The following is a 19,078-nucleotide window of genomic DNA, read 5'->3' as shown; positions in this document are numbered from 1 at the left end:
GAATTGTGTGTGTGTGTGTGTGTGTTTGTGTGTGTGTTTGTGTGTGTTCGTTTGTGCGTGCGTGCGTGCGTGCGTACCTTTTTATAAGTCGGTACATGTCTCAGCACTGTTTGATGGATGACTTGGCCTGAGTTGTGGTTTTGATGTGTGGTCTCTCATAATGAGAGAGCAGTGAGCACCTGAGTACTAATGTCCCTTGTTCAAATTAAAACCCTGCTCATATATTTTACTTCAGTGCAATCAGGAAGTTAAACAAAAGCCTGCACAGTGACAAAATATATTGAAACTCTTTGGATGCCAAAGAGAGAGAATTGTTTTACAAAGTGAAAACGTGAGTGTGGACATTTCACTCCCCAACACTACTTCCTGGTTTCCATCAGGGTTGCCAGATCAGAATGACTTCTGGTTTCCAGCTAGTCCAAGCATAAAAACCAGCCCAAATTGGCCAAACCCATTTAAACCGGAAAATCATTATTAGTAGCTAGGGTGTCAAAAAAATTGATTCGAATTAGAATTGTGATTCTCATTATAAACGATTCAAAATGTCCAAAAATCAATGTGATATGAAAATGTTTGTGATGTGAAATGAAAGCTTAACCATAATCACAGTAAACATTATCATATCTTCAATCATATTCAAGTGACTCCAGTCACTTCAGTTCAGCACAGCTGAGGTGTGTGTCACTGTCCAGCTGACCCTTGCTGACAGACACTCGTTAATATTACTTGCATAAAGGCAACTCTTTAGTGTGAGCGTGTCTGTAGTCTCTGTACACCAACACAATGAGTTAGTTCAAAAGTACCCGTGCAATACATTATGGGTTTCTGCATACCGTGCATGTGTGCATTTTTACTACCAGCTAGCCTAAGCCTACCAATTTTATTTATTTTGCAGCAGTTTTTACTTTAATGTATTGTTCTGGTAACTGAGTGAGAAGAAGTAACTGAGTGTCAGACTCAGTCAGAAGTTAAAACGTTTTGTACCAATACATTTGTGCAAGAATAAATAAATTAGACAACATGTGGTCTTGGATTCACTTGATAAAACCTTTACAATTATGAAAGCTTTTTACAAAATGTACTCTGCTTTCATGCCAGAAGAGAACGTTCTTAGTTTACGCATGATTCATGATAACTACTTTGCGTGATGTATGCCATGCTTTTGTTATTGCTTAATGTAAATCGCTCTAGATTAAGAGCGTCTGCTAAATGCCTAAATTGTAAATTGTAAATTGTAAGACTGGAGTAGATCCTGCTGAAATCCTATGTATTGAATCGAGAATCATTTTGAGTTGGGGAAAAATCTGTAGCTTGCAAGCTACTGTAGTTCGGGCCGATACACTCGAAAGGTTTACGTGCACCACTAAGTGGGTTATGAACTGTGCTGTACTGTGACACGTCAAGCAGCTGAGCAATTTGGCGGTCTATTTAAGCTCACCTCTCGGTCGTTCTTCTTGCTGCCAGTCACTGTGCTTCTCTGCCCCACTCCACCAGCGGGCTCTTACTTTCCTGTCTTTTCTCTGGGGGATAGAGGGGGAGATATATATATATATCCTTGCACTTGGTAGCAGAGTCTGAATTCCGAGATCAAATATTCACACTTGATGTTGATTTTACATGATCAAAATATATTTTTGAGGGGCACAGGCAACTTCAACATCTGGTTTTGAAAGTCTATGGTCTATGGACTCGTTTGTTTAGAGCACTTTAAACAAACAGGTGCTCCTCACTTCACACACACACGTTTTTTTATTCCACGCACGCGCGCGCACGCACGCACGCACGCGCACACACACACACACACACGTTTATTTATTCACGCACGCATACTCTTCTGTTTGCTTTAATAATTTAAGGCTGCCCTTTTTCCAGTAGAAAGGGGCTTTAATTTTAAATTTCAGTAAACAATGTGTTGCACCCTTGGGGAAAACAGCTAATACTTTATTGTCCCTTGTCCCTAACCTAAGCCCAACCTAACACCATGAAACTATTGGGAATACCAATTTTGTGTGTGTGTGTGTGTGTGTGCTGTAGAAATGAACCCTAGACTAGTGTACAAAATGTTAGGTCTTGCCTTCCCAATTATTTGCACCCAACAAAAATACTCTCTCATGGCTTAATACCTCTTTTAATCTGCCTCTTCCCCTTCATCACTTAAATGGACTTAGTTAGTAAAATCAATACTGGGTTTCTACCTTATGAGTCCACAGAGCCTTGCTGATTGTAATGGCATTGGCTGTCAGCTACTAAACCCCAGGGTGCTAGTTTCCTGAACAATGGCTCTTTTGGCCACTAGGAAGGAAGCGTGTACTGTATTGTGTACAATGGGCTCATACTGTATCACCAAAAGGTAGCACAACATCGGCACCTGCGGTAGCTGTTTTGGACAATGTGGGTGTCTTCAAGAGGTGGGTGTAGAGTAGACCTGCATGTCAAGACGCTAAACCTGAAAATACAATTATTATTTGAAGAAAAAAAACAATACAATGAATGTAGCAATTAAGCGGTAGGCCTATAGACCACAAATGTATGCTTTGTAAAACCAGGCTACTTTTGGGGGTCCACTCCAAAACATACCCTTTTGCATGAAGAGGCTTTAAATGTAGCGCAGCTGTTTGTTGATTTGGTAGCTACATTCACCTTGATTTGAATTTGTGTTCACGGTTCACCTGTCGAGTTCCAGTGAAAAAATATTTAAAATTAGACGGTTAAGAGAATATTAAACTAGCGGAGGCTCATTCGGGTCTTTCAGAGCGAGTACTACTAGTAGGCTACTAGTACTACTAGTATGTAGAATGTTAAAAGAAAAGAGCCCAAACCGTGCAGGCAGTGTGGGTTTGGTTTTCCTGTGTCTGGAAAGAACGGTAGTGGTATTACAAAGGCAGGGGGGACATCTAGTGGTTAGTCTTGGGATTGCTGTAAAAGTATATATATATTTCTTTAAATTCACCCTAGTTTGTTGTGAATCCAACAAAAAAGTAGCCCAGGGATAATATTTCTCCTCACAATGCAATTGTGTTTAATTAAAGTATGCGAAATGGTTTAGAGATTATTATCTTGATTCCTGACCACATAGGCTGTATGAACAAGCTATACCCTCTTATAGTTTTCCCCATGTATATGTAGCAGTAGCAGAGTAGTCTCTCAAGACAGACTGTTGCCTGCGTCGCTTCTGCCTGATGGCCTCAAGTCTAATATCTCCCCCGGTCCATAGGGATATGCCTTTGGTCTAGCGGTTAAGATGTTGGACTTTCACGCGGGAGGCCTGAGTTCGAATCCCGGGCGTTACATGTATACATGCAAGAATTTACCTGTAGGGATGATGTAATTAATAAAAACATGTGTCCCTTGATGTAGGCTACATGATATTAGGTCCTGCTGGCTTGAAATTGTGTTTGACAAAAAAGATCTATAAAGATTAAGACTTTTAATTGGATCTCTTGTATAGTCAGCCTATTAGGGGGGGAAAAGCAATACTTCCAAATATTGTATTCTCAAGAAGAGGTTCATTTTATTATAGTAAATAAGGTGTGTAGAGTGTAGACTATCCCCGGAATTCAATGGTGTCTACCTTTGCTGATGTACAGTAACTGATCAGTGTATATTGTTTGATTAAGTAGGCTAATGTTACATTTTCTGTGAAAGATTGATTTAGTTAACTTGTCAATTCAAATAACGCTCATGAATATGTGATTAATGTTTTCATTGTGATGAATACTTCATACACAAGCACAATTTCGAAATCTGGAACTACATTTGAAGTTTTGCTAGTAGAGAATTATTGTGAAATCTGTTTGATTAATTAACAACACAAGGAACAAGCTTTCAAAAGCTACATAGCCTTCTCAAGTTCTCCATGATAATGAATGAGTGTTTTTATAATAAGTATTATTATTAATAGGCCTATCTGTCTTTGATTTGATTTTATTATTATTTTGTTTTACTGGTAGGCCTGTGTTCTGTTATTACAATGACATGTTAATTGTTACTCAAAAGTATAACAAACATAATTTCCACATCATGTTTTCCAACTTAGTTTTACATCATCCTATCTATGACCACAATGCCTAAAATAAAAACAGAAAGGGAAATTAAGCATGAAATTCTGTTTAAGGAAATCCTCTGCACTTGTCCAGTCAAATCTCTTAATGGAATCCCCTCCTGTCTTACCAAGTTCATTGCTAATTGTGAGAGGAGGCTATTCCATATATCGTGCGACCTAACAAGCGTAAAATGAGAGGAAATGCAGCACTGATTAAACTATTACTCAGATTATCCTGCAATTAACATAATGATCATAATGATAGTTCGCTGATTGAGCGCGAAGAGAGGAATATATTAGGATATGTGTGCAGAAAATGTTTCACGACATCACGTCAAATCAATGGGAACATTAGACCTAAATGAAGAAATAAAATTAGTGTCAAACAAAGGCAGTTGTCATGATAATTTCATTAATTAGCTCTTGCACTACAGACAGACTGAGTGTTGTCAGTGATTCAGGTGTCAGTTCTGTAACAACTTATAACACAATAAAATAAAATAAGAAATCAAATTTACTAAAGTGACTCACCAAAGGCACGATTTGTTCATTAAACATGTTTTAATGCATTTGGTTTTGATGACCATATAGGTTAAAGGCATTACAATTCTGGAATGTCTATCGCATAGGAGGGAGTGAAACGTAGAATTGACACAGAACGTCAAGGCACAGTACAGAACACTTGAATACATCTTGTGCAGTGGTTATCCACTTAAATCTTTACCTGCAACTATAAAGCAAATAATACTGTCAAATGAAACTCTTGCTAGTGCAAGCGTTTGTTAGTATAGCTCTCTCCATGAGTTGTGACAGGCATGCAATGCAATAACACTGTGTGGGGTGTTTGCATGTCTATGTCCATGTGTGTATGTGCAAGTCAGTTTTTTGAATAGCCATGGCAGGGTTGCATCTGCAACTCGTGGCCCTGTCACTGCGAAGGCTAATTTATACTTCGTGAGAAAGTGTAAATGAGCCTTAAGAGAATGAACATGTGCCTCTGTTTAAGTGTAATATTAATGTGTATTTCTTATGCAACATGCATGTAAGGCACTGCAGTTAGAACATTTGTAGTTACCCCATCCATTTAGTTTCCCCATCAATCGCCTGACTTTGGTTTTATAGCTCTGGGATTTGGCCACATAACCACAATCCCTGGTTTGAGGCACCAGTGGAATCATTTTCTTATTTGCATTTTATTCCAACATCAAATTGCAAATTGTTACGGATTCACATGAGCTAGGCGATGGGTGAGATTACCTTTGGTGATTGTTTTCAGTAGCCAGGATGATAGGACAACTCATAACCCTGATGCAAGTGCATGAGAAATAAGAAAACAAAACAATGTAGCCTAACAGTGGTGGCGGCGGGGTGGTATGTCCTTTGGACTGGCTGCATCAGGATCATTAAGATACATTCTACTTTATTTCAATGCTCGTGATACGGACGTCCCCTTCAAAGAAGATATACTGGTACTTGTCACCACCAATGCGGTTGGGGAAGTTGATCTCAGAACCGTCGCTCAAAGACACCAGGAACTGCTCTGGAGTGAACGTAATAGACATCTAATAGGAGAGAGAGAGAGAGAGAGAGAGAGAGAGAGAGAGAGAGAGGTCGTAACAAGCTATACAACCATGCAGTAAAGACTAAAGACCATGCAGTAAAGATAGGTAGGCCTATATACAGTATGAATACAATGAATACTGCTCTACACACCTCACCTGTTGTTTTTGTTTCATTAACTTCTATTTTCTTACTGACAAAATGAGTTGAATATGTTGAAGTGTAATGACACAAAGATTCCACCAGAGGTCACTCATAGAGAGAGCAGAAATTGTGCATATAGAATAATAATTCTTTATCCAAAGAACTTTGGATAATGCTCTGTGTGTTACATTCACTCATTGACACACCAGCATAGGAAACCATGCAAGGCACCAAACCTCCTCAGGAGCAGGTATGTGTACTTACTTAAGTAGCATTTTGAGGTACTTTGAATTTACTGGAGTATTTCCACTTTTCAGTAGGCCTACTTTTACTTCTACTCCACTACATCTCGGATGTATACAAGCTCACAATGTGTCGTGATGCGACGCATTGTGAGCTGCTATTTTCAAAATATTGTTTATACATTTGAAAACTCTGCATAGTGAGTACTTTCTTCTTTTGGTCCTTTAGGTACATTTTAAGGTGAATACTTTTGTACTTTTATTCAAGTACATTTTGAATTCCGGACTTCCACTTGTAGCGGAGTAGTTCTACATTGCAGTACTTTTACTTAAGTAAAGATTGTGAGTACTTTTTCCACCACTGAATATTTCCCACCACCGTGCATGGAATGTAAGCATCGAGGAGCACTGAGACACGCACACACGCACACGCACACACACAGAAGCCCTTTCCACACCTAAGCGCAAAACGGTCGACAGCCACGCACTTCTTAAGCTCTGCGCAGCTTAAATTCCGAGTTTTTAGACAGCTGGTGGATGGAAAAGAAGCTCCACCTCCGCTGACTTTTTGCGCGGAGGAGAGCGTTTCCGGGAATCTGGTCGTCGCGCAAAACGGAGGTGGAGCTTCTTTTCCATCCACCAGCTGTCTAAAAACTCAGAATTTAAGCTGCGCGCAGCCGAGAACGTGCGCGGCTCTTTCCATAGTGTGGCAGCACCTACACACACCTTAAACTCCTCTCCCTGCTTGAAGGGAAAGCCTCCCTCGCGGTGCTCCTCGCACCAGTTGCCCTCCTGGTAGGAGTTGCACACCACAGCGTTCTCGTCTCCATGGGCGTCAAATCGAGGGTTCATGTGCAGCGCGATGTCCTTGTCATTGGGGCCGATGTTCAGTGCAAAACTGTTAGTGACACAGACAGGAACATTATAGGCACGTTCTTCAGAGGTTTGTAACGCACAAACCTTCCTCTTATCCTTCATGTCTACTACAGTAAATCCACTTCATGAATGAAATGGATGCAATATGTCAAATGTATATAAAATAAATAGATATACAATACAAAAACATCCAAGTAATACACTAGAAAAGTAGTTATATACAATAAGGAAGATAGATTAGGAAAGAGCAGATCATTTATACCAAGAAGAAAATACCCTTAACTATACACTCCATAATATCTTATGATTACACAGTATGTTAAGATAACTTGCTGTATAGGCCTACAGAAAAAATGTACCATAGAAGTAAGATAAGTTATAGAAGAAGGACTATATAGTAGAGATGTCTGAGGTCTGTGATTCGGGCACTTACTTGGTGGCATCAGGTTTAGGGACACCTGCGAGGGTCAAGGTCTGTCCGACCTTGAAGGACATGTTCTTAATAGTCATTCCCTGTATGCAGAGAGAGAGAGAGAGAGAGAGCACTGTCTGTTATACAATACTCTGATGCAATGATATATGGTACCCTCTGTGTTCACTTCAGACTGGGCCAACTGAACAGCGAGATGTGCTGTTCAGTACATCTTGTTAAAACCATATAAATCTCGCTTCTGTTATGATCTCGCTTCTGTGAGGGGCACTCTAATCATCGTACATCATCATCAAGAATGGTGGTCCCTTATTGGCCAAGGGTTCCCACCGACATACATAACGCCGATGTATGCCGACGAGAGGCCCCCTCACGTATTAGAGGGACACCAGTCAACAGAAATAAATGGGGTGTTTTCGATGAATCTATCATGGTTAAAATGAAGTTTGAATTACAATGGGTTTGTATAGGAAGGGGGCGGGGCAGCTAAAATGAATATCAAATATCTAAATACTGAATCGAGCAACTTTAAAACTGTCTGGGGTGTTCACATAAGCCTGAGTAGATGATAAAATGACCAAATGTGTGAAAGATCCCTTTAAATCAGTGTTTCTCAAAGTGGGGTCAGGTCAGGAGGGGGGGCTCCCCAGCAAAATGTGTCTGTTCAAAAATAGCAAATATACTGATATTATCTGCTACACAGTATCTCTATAGTCATGTGCTCAAGTCGGATCTGTCCGATATTTCATATTCCATCCTAATTGGCTATAATTGGCTTTCAAAGTTTGCAAGATTGCCCCGTTTTGAACAAAAGCCTCAAATCATGAACGCAGCGTGCAATTTACGTGAAATCTTTCACACATTTTCTTACTAGGCTGAGGAATATATCCCACCCTTTTCACATTGGCCTGTTATAGCGCCACCAACAGGTTGATTTTTGCAAAACACATTTTTGGAACAAAATGCAAAATGCCTCAAATCATCCAATTGCGATCAAATGCGTATGAAGAAATGGCACCCTTTTCACATTGGCCTATTATAGCGCCACAAGGAGGCCACAACCTGACCTGCCTTGGTGGAGACCTGTGCCCCGAGGGGCACTTTTTCTAGTTTTAATATTGTTTAAAGTACCGGAAAAATATTTTTTCCTTTTCTTTGCACAATTCTTCTCTTCTGGGGGATCCTGGCACTAAACATTGGAAGCTTTGGACACATGGCAGAATCGGATCCACAGTCATGGAACCAGAGGTAGCTTCAAGCCTTCATTTGCTAAACCATCTCATTTACTGTGGCCGGGCTAGCCCCATACATTCAAATAATACAACACGTGTTTCTAATTACCCTCTCATCGTAGGACTGCTCACAGATTCCTATACCGTTTGCCGTTCCCAGATTTCCCTGCACTGACTTTTTGGCGTAGGAGACGCTAAAAGCCTTTGACAAATGATGGGGGAAGGCTGTTGTTTAAATGACTCACATTTTCCTCAACGGCCCCAAAGTGGATGGCTAGTGCACAGAAGAAAAAAGGCTGAGTACAGCAGAACCCACTCTTCCAATCCAGGACTGTGCATTAGGCATGATGGGAATATGGAAGTTGTACAGTGATTAGGAAGTTGTGGTTGAACACTATATTATCACAGATCACCACTGCTCACAATTCTTTCCAAGTCCAATTACAGCCTTAGCAGCCCTCGGACAGTGACATTTCTTCCAACACATGGTTAAACTGTAACATAATGACTGTATATAAGCACAGCAGCCAGTGAGGCAGTCATTATGTTATTTTTGTGTCTCACTATCATTGCAGTCTACAGTGGAGTGATTTACATTTAGCTACCGCCAGGTACTGTTGCATGACTGTAGTAGTGTGTCCGTTTGCTTTTTCCTAAGTTTGCATGGTTTTTGAATTGAGGGTTTAAGAAGGGAAGCTCTTAAAGAAAAGACACTGGCAAAAGTTAAACATAAAATAAAACGTAATAACTTTCACTACCTGAAAGTACTTTTTCTGTGAGTGGTTTTGAAAGAGCAGTATCTTTTATTTATTTATTTTATTTATTCACTCAATCCTATTGATCCCAATGGTCTTTGGGACAGCCAAAGTTTCTCAAGGCATTATTGTAGCTGCTGAGAAGGTTTAGGAAATGTCAGCAATGGTGGATGTTTGTAATTGTAAGAAAATTGTTACTTTTACTAAGCTGCAACATGGGGTACGCCAGTGGCAGTGTATGACTGGATAGTTCTTCGAGCATGTCATTGCCACGTTCCAGAGTTTGATTCCAGCTGGAATCGAGTATTATGTTTGCCCTCTCTCTGTCCCGTTTCCTGTATCTCAGATACTTGTCCTATCTAAATGAAGCAGACTAAAAGCAAAAGTATTGCAAGATGATGTTGTGAAACAGTGTATGAGAACGTTACTTAGTCACATAGGCAGTGAGAGTATGTGTCAGGTGACACCGTGACAGTAGTCTACTTCCACTTTGTTTTCCACCAAAATGTTGTGTTATGACTGACAAACTTGGCTAAATAAAAACGGGGGGGAAAAAACGAATAATAGAAAGAGAGAGAGAGGAGGCCTACTGCCAATTGTATTGGATTTTAAATGCGAATGGATACTTTCAAATAGTTTTAGTTTGGGGTAAGACTCCTATAAATGTGGGTTCTACAAATCTAGAAATCATATACAGTAGCACATAAAATGAAGCACAGCAAAAACAGGAACAAACAAACTGCTGCACAACGAAAGCATGAATGAAGAGGATGGATGAACATAGAGAGAACACATTCTTTCCATGCTAGTCCTACAGTGTAACTGTAAACTTCATTAGGGCTGGGGCTGGGGTCGTATGGGGCTGGACTTGGCAACAACTCAATATCATAACAGACTCCAAGGAGAAGGAATCCCTATGTGTGTGTGACATGCCGACCCACCTCCCTGCCTCTCCCCTGTCAGAGACAGGAGACAGCTGGTGCTCTCCACTGTACAGAAACACACCCATTAAATACACAATAGTATATACAGTAATGCAGTGATTTTCGACCTTTTAAATTCCAAGGACCGCCAGTTTGATATGCATTAGGCCACAGTACCCCATTTAACATTATTGGTATCTCTGGGACCCCAATCTATACACGGTTAAATCCTCATTTCAGTGTTATAGTGCATTTATACCCTGTTATATAACGTTGCAATGTGACAATGTGTTTAACACAATGCTGTACCCCCTCCAATTGTACTTCTCCCCTTTCTTCCCCTTCGATTGTTTTATGTTCTGACACTTGGCTTTTGGCAATGTAAACATATGTTTTATCATTGAATTGCATTTATCGCTCAGAGCTACAGACCTTTAGACTCCATTTGGTCCCCCCGACCCCACATTGAGAATCAATAGCCTTAATGTACATTGCCAAATCGGTTTGGTCTACACAAAAAAATTAGTGTTTACAACTTAAATTGAGATCAAGATTCAATTTGTGCCCCTTTAGTGTTAATAAATTCACTAACTAAATGTAATTGTAGGCCTACTACAGCTGCTGTGAGATTGACTCATCTCATCTGATGGCCTCTGGTGTGTTAGAAATGTACAATAAACCTTCTGTAGTGCAACTAGGATTCCCCTACAGTAGCACAAACTCAAATCACATGCTATTCCAAAATGCCTTTCTTTTACCCCAAGAGGTCACATCAAATCTTAACATAGCAATTGACCACTTTGCACTGAAACCTCTATTTCATTACAACCCTTAATATGATTTAAGCCTGCATTTCTCCAACATGTTTACCGCTGTAACCAACAAATAGCTGAAGTGATACTGCCTGCATTGTTCTATTACCGGTATACTTATACACCATGACAAATTACTTTTTTCAGCCATATTGAGCATATAGTTGTGTAATGTGAATTAGGTGTTGCCTATACTAATTAAAGCTCTGCTTTAATTGTAGCAGCCTCTTTTCAATTGATTAATAGCTATTGATTAATAGCACAAGCAAGCTTGTTTGACCTGAAAGAACATAACCTAATTTAGTATATCATTATAACACCTGCAGTGAAGGAAGCATTATAGGCTATTCATTACACAGATATTAATACTACTGGGAGAAAAGGCCCATTATAGAAAAGACAAATCACACTCGTGTGAAGGGCGCCCACTGTATTTATTGGTGTGTGACGGTCTGGTCTGGACTGGTCACTCGTCAATGTTGTTCAATGTGGCCTGCCCTAAACAAACATTAAAAGTCCATAGACTTGTCACTTGGTTGCCATTTGATTTAGCCATAAGTGCTCTTTTTTTGTTCTGATGAATTGAAAAAGGTGGACCCTGTTGTAAACAAGTGTAATTTATCAGTGTCGTCCAGACGTCCACAGTCTTTGTATTGAGTTGTGCTTTCATGTGAAATGTATACGTCCATTCTGCAAACTGTTAATAAATATAGGCCTACTTCAAAGACTAATTTTCGAAAGCCACGATCTTGGAGATTTGGAAGGGCTACAGCACCCCTCAAAAAGGCCACGTGATTAGAATTGAATCGCAATAGAATGAGCCAATTAAATGTATTGGTCTATAACTTCCACACCTATAGGCCTATCATGCAGTTATACTGTTGAACGACAATTTTGCCCGTGGTGATGTGGTCAGCCGGGTTTGTCACTGTCAGTAAATATTTTGACCATAAATGGTCATTGAAAGAACAGGCAAAAGCAGATATCTTAGACACAATATTTAAGTTACTGAATAGTAGGCCTACTTAGTAATATATGCAACATTGGAACTGCAAAACCTCTACAACTTAAGTATACAAAAGTGCTGAACAGAACAGACAAGCAGCTGTCACTTGTGTTCTTCAAAGCATGGCTAATGCAAGTTGGCCCAGCCCGAAACTAAAATGAAGACAACAAAAGTAAGACAGTAGGAAAATATTGTGTGGGAATGGTACTTACACTCATTTTGCCTGCAGATCCCGTCTGGTACAAAGCAGAGAGAGAAAGAGAGTGCTGGTGCGTCGGGGCAGAACTGCAATCTCACAGTCTCATTTATAGCAAGCATGTGCCAGACTTACTTGAGTGACGTTTTAAGTAGCCAATAGAATCTTGCTATACTTGGGAAGACTGCATGGTGACTTGGTGAAATTAGACGTGGATTTTAATACACTATCCAGCCGCACATAGGGGAGAAGACAGTGAATTGTATTAATATGAACATAATTATAGATAATTTATTACTTTAGGCCATTACTACAACAGTGTAGTTTAATTAGTCAGACAGCGGTCCGACACGTTAAAATTACCACCGCTGAAGTGCCCTTGAACAAGGCATTGAACCACTGATGAGCAGGGCCTGGCTGAAAACAAGTTCTTGAGCTTAGCCCAGATACCCTGGGTAAATATAGTAATCATTTCATTTCATTTCACAGCAAGGAGAGAGGACCACAGAGGGCCATCAGCCAGATAAAAATAGGCATCACAATGTTGCCTGGGAGACCGCTAAATATTTGGAACTGCTGAAGACTGTATAGCTGGTAATGTAAGAGCATTATGGCAGCTTTGTCTGCTACAGGAAAGGGGGAAAAGTGAAAAGAAAAAAATAACAGGTTTCACTTAGAATGACTCATACTGACACATGGGATAACCTTTCACCAGCTGAAAAGTGTTAATTCTTCCACTTAATTGCTGTCTTAACTCTGTTCCTTGAATCCTTCTAGATCAGGGGTTTTCAACTGATTGAGAACCATGCTCACCACCCTGACTTGAATCAATCTGGGGACCACTGTTGTGTTGGGTGGGGATATTGGGCTAAGATTATTCTTTTTTGGGCAGCAAATGGTATAATTACATCTGCCTGCAGGTGGAAATGAATAAAATACCTTTGTTAAATGTATTTAAATATGTTTAAATAAGCTTGAAAATGAATCATTTGTGTATAGTATACACGCAACAAATTATATCAAGCTCTTATCGGTCATTATTTAACTGAAATATGCTAGAACCACTGACTGAAAGTAATTCAAAAGTATCTAAGCAAAAGTTTGACCGAGCATAGAAGCAAGGAGAATGATAAGTTTCACAAAATAAAGTTGCGCACACATATGCAACATATTTCATAATAATGACTCAACCTGCATTCCTTCTTGAGATTTTAACTTTTTTATGTCATGTGGAATGTCTTCACTTCCAACTTCCAGTGAATTAGAACATTGATGTGTCATCATAATAGGTCACCAGGTCATTTAGTTTCTCAACTAGTGGGAAAAGACAGTCTTCACTTTTCTGTTTCTAAATGCATGATCAGGGACCACATGCAATTCCTTCACAAAGAGGGAATATTTAAAACAGGGACATACATTATTATGTATTATTCTGTTACATAAGCTGTCAACTGTCAACTGTCAACTGTTACATAAGCTCTCAAAACGCTCATCTGTAATGAGTTTGTCAAATTAAATGAGGATAAGAAATCTCATTAGTTGGCCCCAAAGCAAAAAAGGATGAGTTCTTTAAAAGCCTTATCGACCTGAATTCCTGCATAAACCCAGAAGGTTTAGACTAGGTGTTATTTAGAGTCTTATTTTATTATAATAACCACTAAACCTATTGACCGGATTCCCAGTGGTTCTAGGACCCCTCCGGTTTTATTTTTTTTGTGGCTTTCGCCTTTATTTTATAATTGTATAGAGGGATAGACAGTGGGCTGAGGAGAGATGGGGGGGTGACATGTGGTGAGGGCCGTCGGGATCGGGAGTCAAGCCCGCGGCACACTGCCAGACTGGATTACCAGCCAAGGTGCCTGGACCGCTGAGCCACGGCCAGGCCCCCCTCCTGTTTTCACCTCATCAGATCTACAAGCTCAGAATTGTGCTGCGTTGTGAGCTTGTAGATCTGCTATTTTCAGCAAAGGTTATCCCCAGAATAGCAATGTTCAAGTGGTTAAGTAGTTAACAAAGTGACCTAAACAGCATTTTGTCAACTCAAACAAAGACATATTTACCTAAAATGTACCATTCCTAAATCAAAAGATGCTTACAATGTAATTCATGCTTTTATCTCAAGTAGTATGCCATTTTTGCGAGTCGTCCTAAAAGTAATTTGAAGGGATATAGCTTAATCAGAGCCCAGCTGCTAGACTGCTGCCATCATAAACAAAGGAGAGAGCATACTGCAGTAACTAGACTTCACTGTGTCATTGTCTCCACCAGGCCGAAGGCATGGGGAGAGAGTATGTTTTGCACTCCGTCCGTCCGTCCGTGTGTCCGTCCGTCCGTCCGTCCGTGTGTCCGTGTGTCCGTCTGTGAACAGCTAATCTCTGGCACCGTTGGCTTGATCGCAGCCATACTCTGCACACACACTCCCTGAATGCCAACGATGAACCTCTGCCCCAAAATTTCCAGAACGGCCTGTTATAGCGCCACCAGGAGGCCGCTTTGTGCAAAACAAATGTTTTGACAGTACACCTACAGATTTTGTCCAAACATCACACAAATTGGTACACAGTCTCTCTAGAGCCATTCAACGAAACAGGTCTTTCAGATTTCTCAGACTCCATCCTGATTGGCTACGATTGGCTTCCAAAGTTCGCAGGAGTGCTCACTTTCAAACAAAATGCTGCAAATCATTAACACATCGTGTGATTTCCGTGAAATTGTGCACGCACATTCCCACTAGGCAGAGGAAGAAATGCCACATGAACATTTTCAACTCAGCCTCATGGTGGCGCTATAACTGGCCGAAAAGTGTCTTTACCTCTAACTGCATGGATCTGTGGATAACTTTGTATGCCAACTCCCTAGAGGCCAAGGAAAAACCTTTGCCTGGAATTTTTCACATCTGCTCTTTATAGCGCCACCAGGAGGCTGACATATGTAAAACACATTTTCTAATATTACTCCTTCAGATTTTATCCAAATTTCACGCAAATCAGTACACATTTCTCCATAGTCATGTGATCAAGACGGGTTTGTTTGATTTCTCATAATCCACCCTCATTGGCTACGATTGGCTTCTAAACTTTTCAGGAGTAGCCCGCTTTGTACCTGTTTTGTACAAATCGCCACAACTACTCAACGCAACGTCCGATTGCGGTGAAACTGTGCATGCATATTCCCACTAGGCTGAGGAAGAAATGCCACTTGACAATTTTCTAATCAGCCTCATGGTGGCGCTACAACAGGCCAAGCCGCGTCACTCACACACACACACACACACACACACACACACACACACACACACACACACACACACACACACACACACACACACACACACACGTTTATATATTACTCCTAAACATTTTGCCAAACATCACACACAATGGTGGAGACCTGTGCCCAGAAGGGCACTTTTTCTAGTTCTACTTGTTTATAAAGCTTGTTTAGGGGTGGGCCCAAGATACAGTATGCATAAACATATAAAGGTGCTTTACAGGTGCTGTAAAGTTTATTATTATATTAATACTACACAAACCACACGTACCGTAACATGATTACTTTGAATAAATCTTGTACGTAACCTACATACTGTACGTGCAAACATAAATTACATTTCATATCACAAATATATTAAATAGGTGTCACTAACTTGACACCTATTATCTAAATCTCTAGACGGCAGCAGTATTTGTTTATGGCTGTTGGCCTGGCTTGTTGACACATCTGTGAGAGGGGTGTGGGAGAGAGGTGGGACTATAAGTTATTAAGTGTGCAGTATGTGTGGGATTGGACATCACACACATTGACAATTGATAGCCTGTATCACAGCAATGGTTCTGTTTGTCAATTCCTTATCAACAAGAACTCAACAACCTCTTTGTCAAATGCACGCATGGCGCACGCACACGCACGCACACACACACACACACACACACACACACACACACACACACACACACACACACACACACACACACACACACACACACACACACACACACGCAGAACATGGACAAGCATGAGCGTGTATGCAAGTGTTGCACGTGAATTCAAATTGGCTAGACCAATCCCTCAATACAAAAAGCCCAATAAAATTAGAACCTGGTAACTACTATCTTGTCTCCATGCATTCTTTGTTCAGTATCAAAAGGTAAAGAAAGGATCATATACAAACAAATAAAATATGTTTTATCTCACAATCTGCTTTTGAATTTCAAAAATACAGATACCGGTACCTGTCTGCTATATGTAACAGATCACTAGGAAATAAGCAGATACAGTATGGGAAAGTATTGTGGCATTGGTTATGCTGTATCATCTAAAGCACACGTAAATTATATCCTTTTGGAGCAAACTTAGGCCTTTGGGTGTTAGCAGTGAATCATTACAATGGTTAAGGTCTTATCTGATAGAGAACAAGTGGTGGATGTGAATGGCACCTGCATGTCCTCACCTCATCCACAAATATGTGGGGTCCCTCAAGGGAGCATTTAAGGACTATTTTCCCCATATTATGTTAATGCCATTAAGTCAGCCTGTGATTGTAACCTGTTGCCGATCACATCTATAGTCTCTCATTATGATAAATTAAAATTAGACAAGACAGACAACATAATCAATACTCTTTGGGTCTAATGCAGAACAAAATAAGTAGCTACCCTGTGTTGAAAGTGGAGACTTTGAAGTGACATATCAGCAAAAGAAAGCCAACACTCACAGAGGTGTCCTTCAGGTAGCTACTTTTATTGAGATAAGGCACGGGCAAACCACGAACGAACATGTTTTGACCAAAGCCTTCCTCAGCATGCAAATTAAATAAAACACAGCTGTGTCACTTCATGCGGTCCGAGTAGACACTAGGGCAGGCCTATATCAACACATGAATACAACATAAATTACTACCTTTTTAAACTGAGCCATTCATGGTTTGCCCGTGGATTATCCGACTAAATAATACCTGAAGGACACTTCAATGAGTGCTGGCATTCTTTTCTCGTTTTATTGAACTATTCAGAGCCTTGCACTTGGTAATAGTTGTGACTGAGTTGTGCTCGCATTCTTTCTAGAAGCTGAGGAAGAAGTTACTTATAGGCTGCATATTAGACAATGAATAAACTAGAGAGTATGACGCTAAAAGTGATCTCAAATGTCAATGAAAAAGTGAAATGTTTATAATATCCACTTTTATAGATAGAAGTGCTCTTGAAATATTGGCAGGACCAGGTACACTAGCTGCTACTATAGTGTTATTCTTAAGGCCTATTCATACTCCAGTTTTAGGTGATAAGGTGACCACCGAAAACTACAACATGACGCCACGATAAGCGACTCACCGCTCACTCCAACACATCTCTCTGTTTTTACTACCGTTTCAGTGGTCACCTTATCACCTAAAACTGAAGTATGAATAGGCCTTTAATAATGCTATAGATCCTTAGATCCTTTTTAAGATCCTTAAAAAGAAGCTACAGACCACACAAAATTGGGTTTTGGTTTGGGATCTTTACATACCCCAGAACACATGTTTTTCCCGGCTCGTTTTATTAGCATCAAGTGGCTCAGGGTGAAGGACATTATCACATCAAAATGTGTATGGTCCACATTGGATATAGAGCGCCGAAGTCCTGACGTCACTCGCTCATCCCCTGGTTCTGCCTGGTTCACGGAAGTAATTTCTCTATGGAGAATAACATGGGGTCATCTTAAAATCGTTTCATATAAGCATTGTGGTCCAAAAATAAACAAGCTGTCTCAGCGTTATTGTCAGGGAGGTGTCTCTGTATCGTTTGCGACAGTCAGTCACTCATATATGATAGTCTGTTTCTAGCGAAAATGTAACTAATTCAGCAGCAGTAACAATAGCGGTCAGTTGATTCTTCATATCCATATGAGTGAAACGACCGGGATGACATGTTTATTACAGTTCTTATATGAGGCGATCTACAATCCCCCTATGGGGATTACAACAAGACTCTGAAGGTCAGGTTCTTCAGGTGTTTGGCCTCGGCTATTAGCGCTCCTGAGAGCAGCGGTGGGTCCTGCAGGGTGAGCTGGACTCCCAGTCTCCCTCCATTGAAGACGTAGTTCTGCAGGAATGAGACGTGGTCGTCGACTCTCAGCTGGTCCTCAGTAGCTTGAATGGTATCAGGTACGGTCGCCCCTCGATTTTTCCGCCGACCTCACGCCGACCGCTCGGTCCGACGGTTCTTATATTATTCTTTATTTTGTTTTACTGAGAATAAGGTTAGAAATAAGTTTAGGGTTAGGCATAGTTTTACTGGGGTTAGGTTTAGGTATAGGGTAAGGTTTAGGCATAGTTTTACTGAGGTTAAGGTTAGGAATAAGGTTAGGTTTAAACGTTTAAGCATAATTTACTTACGCCTGGGGCGAGTTGGTAAAGGGGCGAGTCGTTTGGTATTCGCTTGAATTGATCTATCAATCATATATTTTGCATTAATACAGCTTTCAAATAATTGTAGTGAATTAATAAATTCAATAGAGGCTATTTGGCCCTCAAAGGATGCAGGAGGGGATACTCAAGTAGATTAAACTGTCACTGTTGCACTTGACTTCAGCTACGAAGTTATAGGCGTAGTAGGGCCTATATGGGCATATAACTTCGGCCCTGGCCCCCACCACTGTTACTTCCTACTGTACGTTTGTCTGTGATGACTGATAAGGGCCTTCACTTCATTTCAGTTCAGTGGATGCAGTTGCACGGAGCAGCACAACATTGCCTCATCCTTAAATCATATGAACGACCCCCGTCGTGTCATTGGCCCACAGGTAAAATATTTACAACGGCGAGAGACGCTATTGGCCAGGATAGTACCAACAAACAAAGGCCACACCTGCCTCATGGT

At 40.5% G+C, this 19,078-nt stretch overlaps 2 protein-coding genes across 3 annotated transcripts in view; both read right to left on the bottom strand.

The window, feature by feature from the left end:
* LOC306936104 (voltage-dependent T-type calcium channel subunit alpha-1I-like) overlaps positions 1-2,704 on the bottom strand; it is a 363,333-nt gene extending 360,629 nt beyond the window's left edge. Inside the window, exons 1-3 of the mRNA XM_079519541.1 lie at positions 2,578-2,704; positions 2,369-2,446; positions 1,439-1,520 (exon numbers count right to left, since the gene is read on the bottom strand). The gene's annotated coding sequence lies outside the window, so the exon portion shown is untranslated. The remainder of the gene's footprint in view (positions 1-1,438; positions 1,521-2,368; positions 2,447-2,577) is intronic.
* Positions 1-12,341, bottom strand: part of lgals2a (lectin, galactoside-binding, soluble, 2a) — a 77,549-nt gene extending 65,208 nt beyond the window's left edge. Inside the window, exons 1-4 of one of the 2 annotated variants that reach the window (XR_013791463.1) lie at positions 12,235-12,341; positions 7,298-7,377; positions 6,715-6,886; positions 4,668-5,604 (exon numbers count right to left, since the gene is read on the bottom strand). Coding sequence is in view for 1 of the 2 variants with exons in the window: in XM_079519540.1 (XP_079375666.1) it covers positions 5,458-5,604; positions 6,715-6,886; positions 7,298-7,377; positions 12,235-12,240 (405 nt within the window). In the remaining variant the exon portion in view is untranslated. Of the gene's footprint in view, positions 1-4,590; positions 5,605-6,714; positions 6,887-7,297; positions 7,378-12,234 lie in introns of those variants that run through there. The other variant, XM_079519540.1, reaches the window with a different exon arrangement.
* Between the last annotated feature and the right edge of the window lie 6,737 nt (positions 12,342-19,078).

Source organism: Electrona antarctica (genome assembly GCF_951216825.1).
Source record: "Electrona antarctica genome assembly, chromosome: 14".
Lineage (NCBI taxonomy): Eukaryota > Metazoa > Chordata > Actinopteri > Myctophiformes > Myctophidae > Electrona > Electrona antarctica.
The sequence above is the reverse complement of the archived record's forward strand: the minus strand, read 5'-3'. Positions and strand labels throughout refer to the sequence as shown.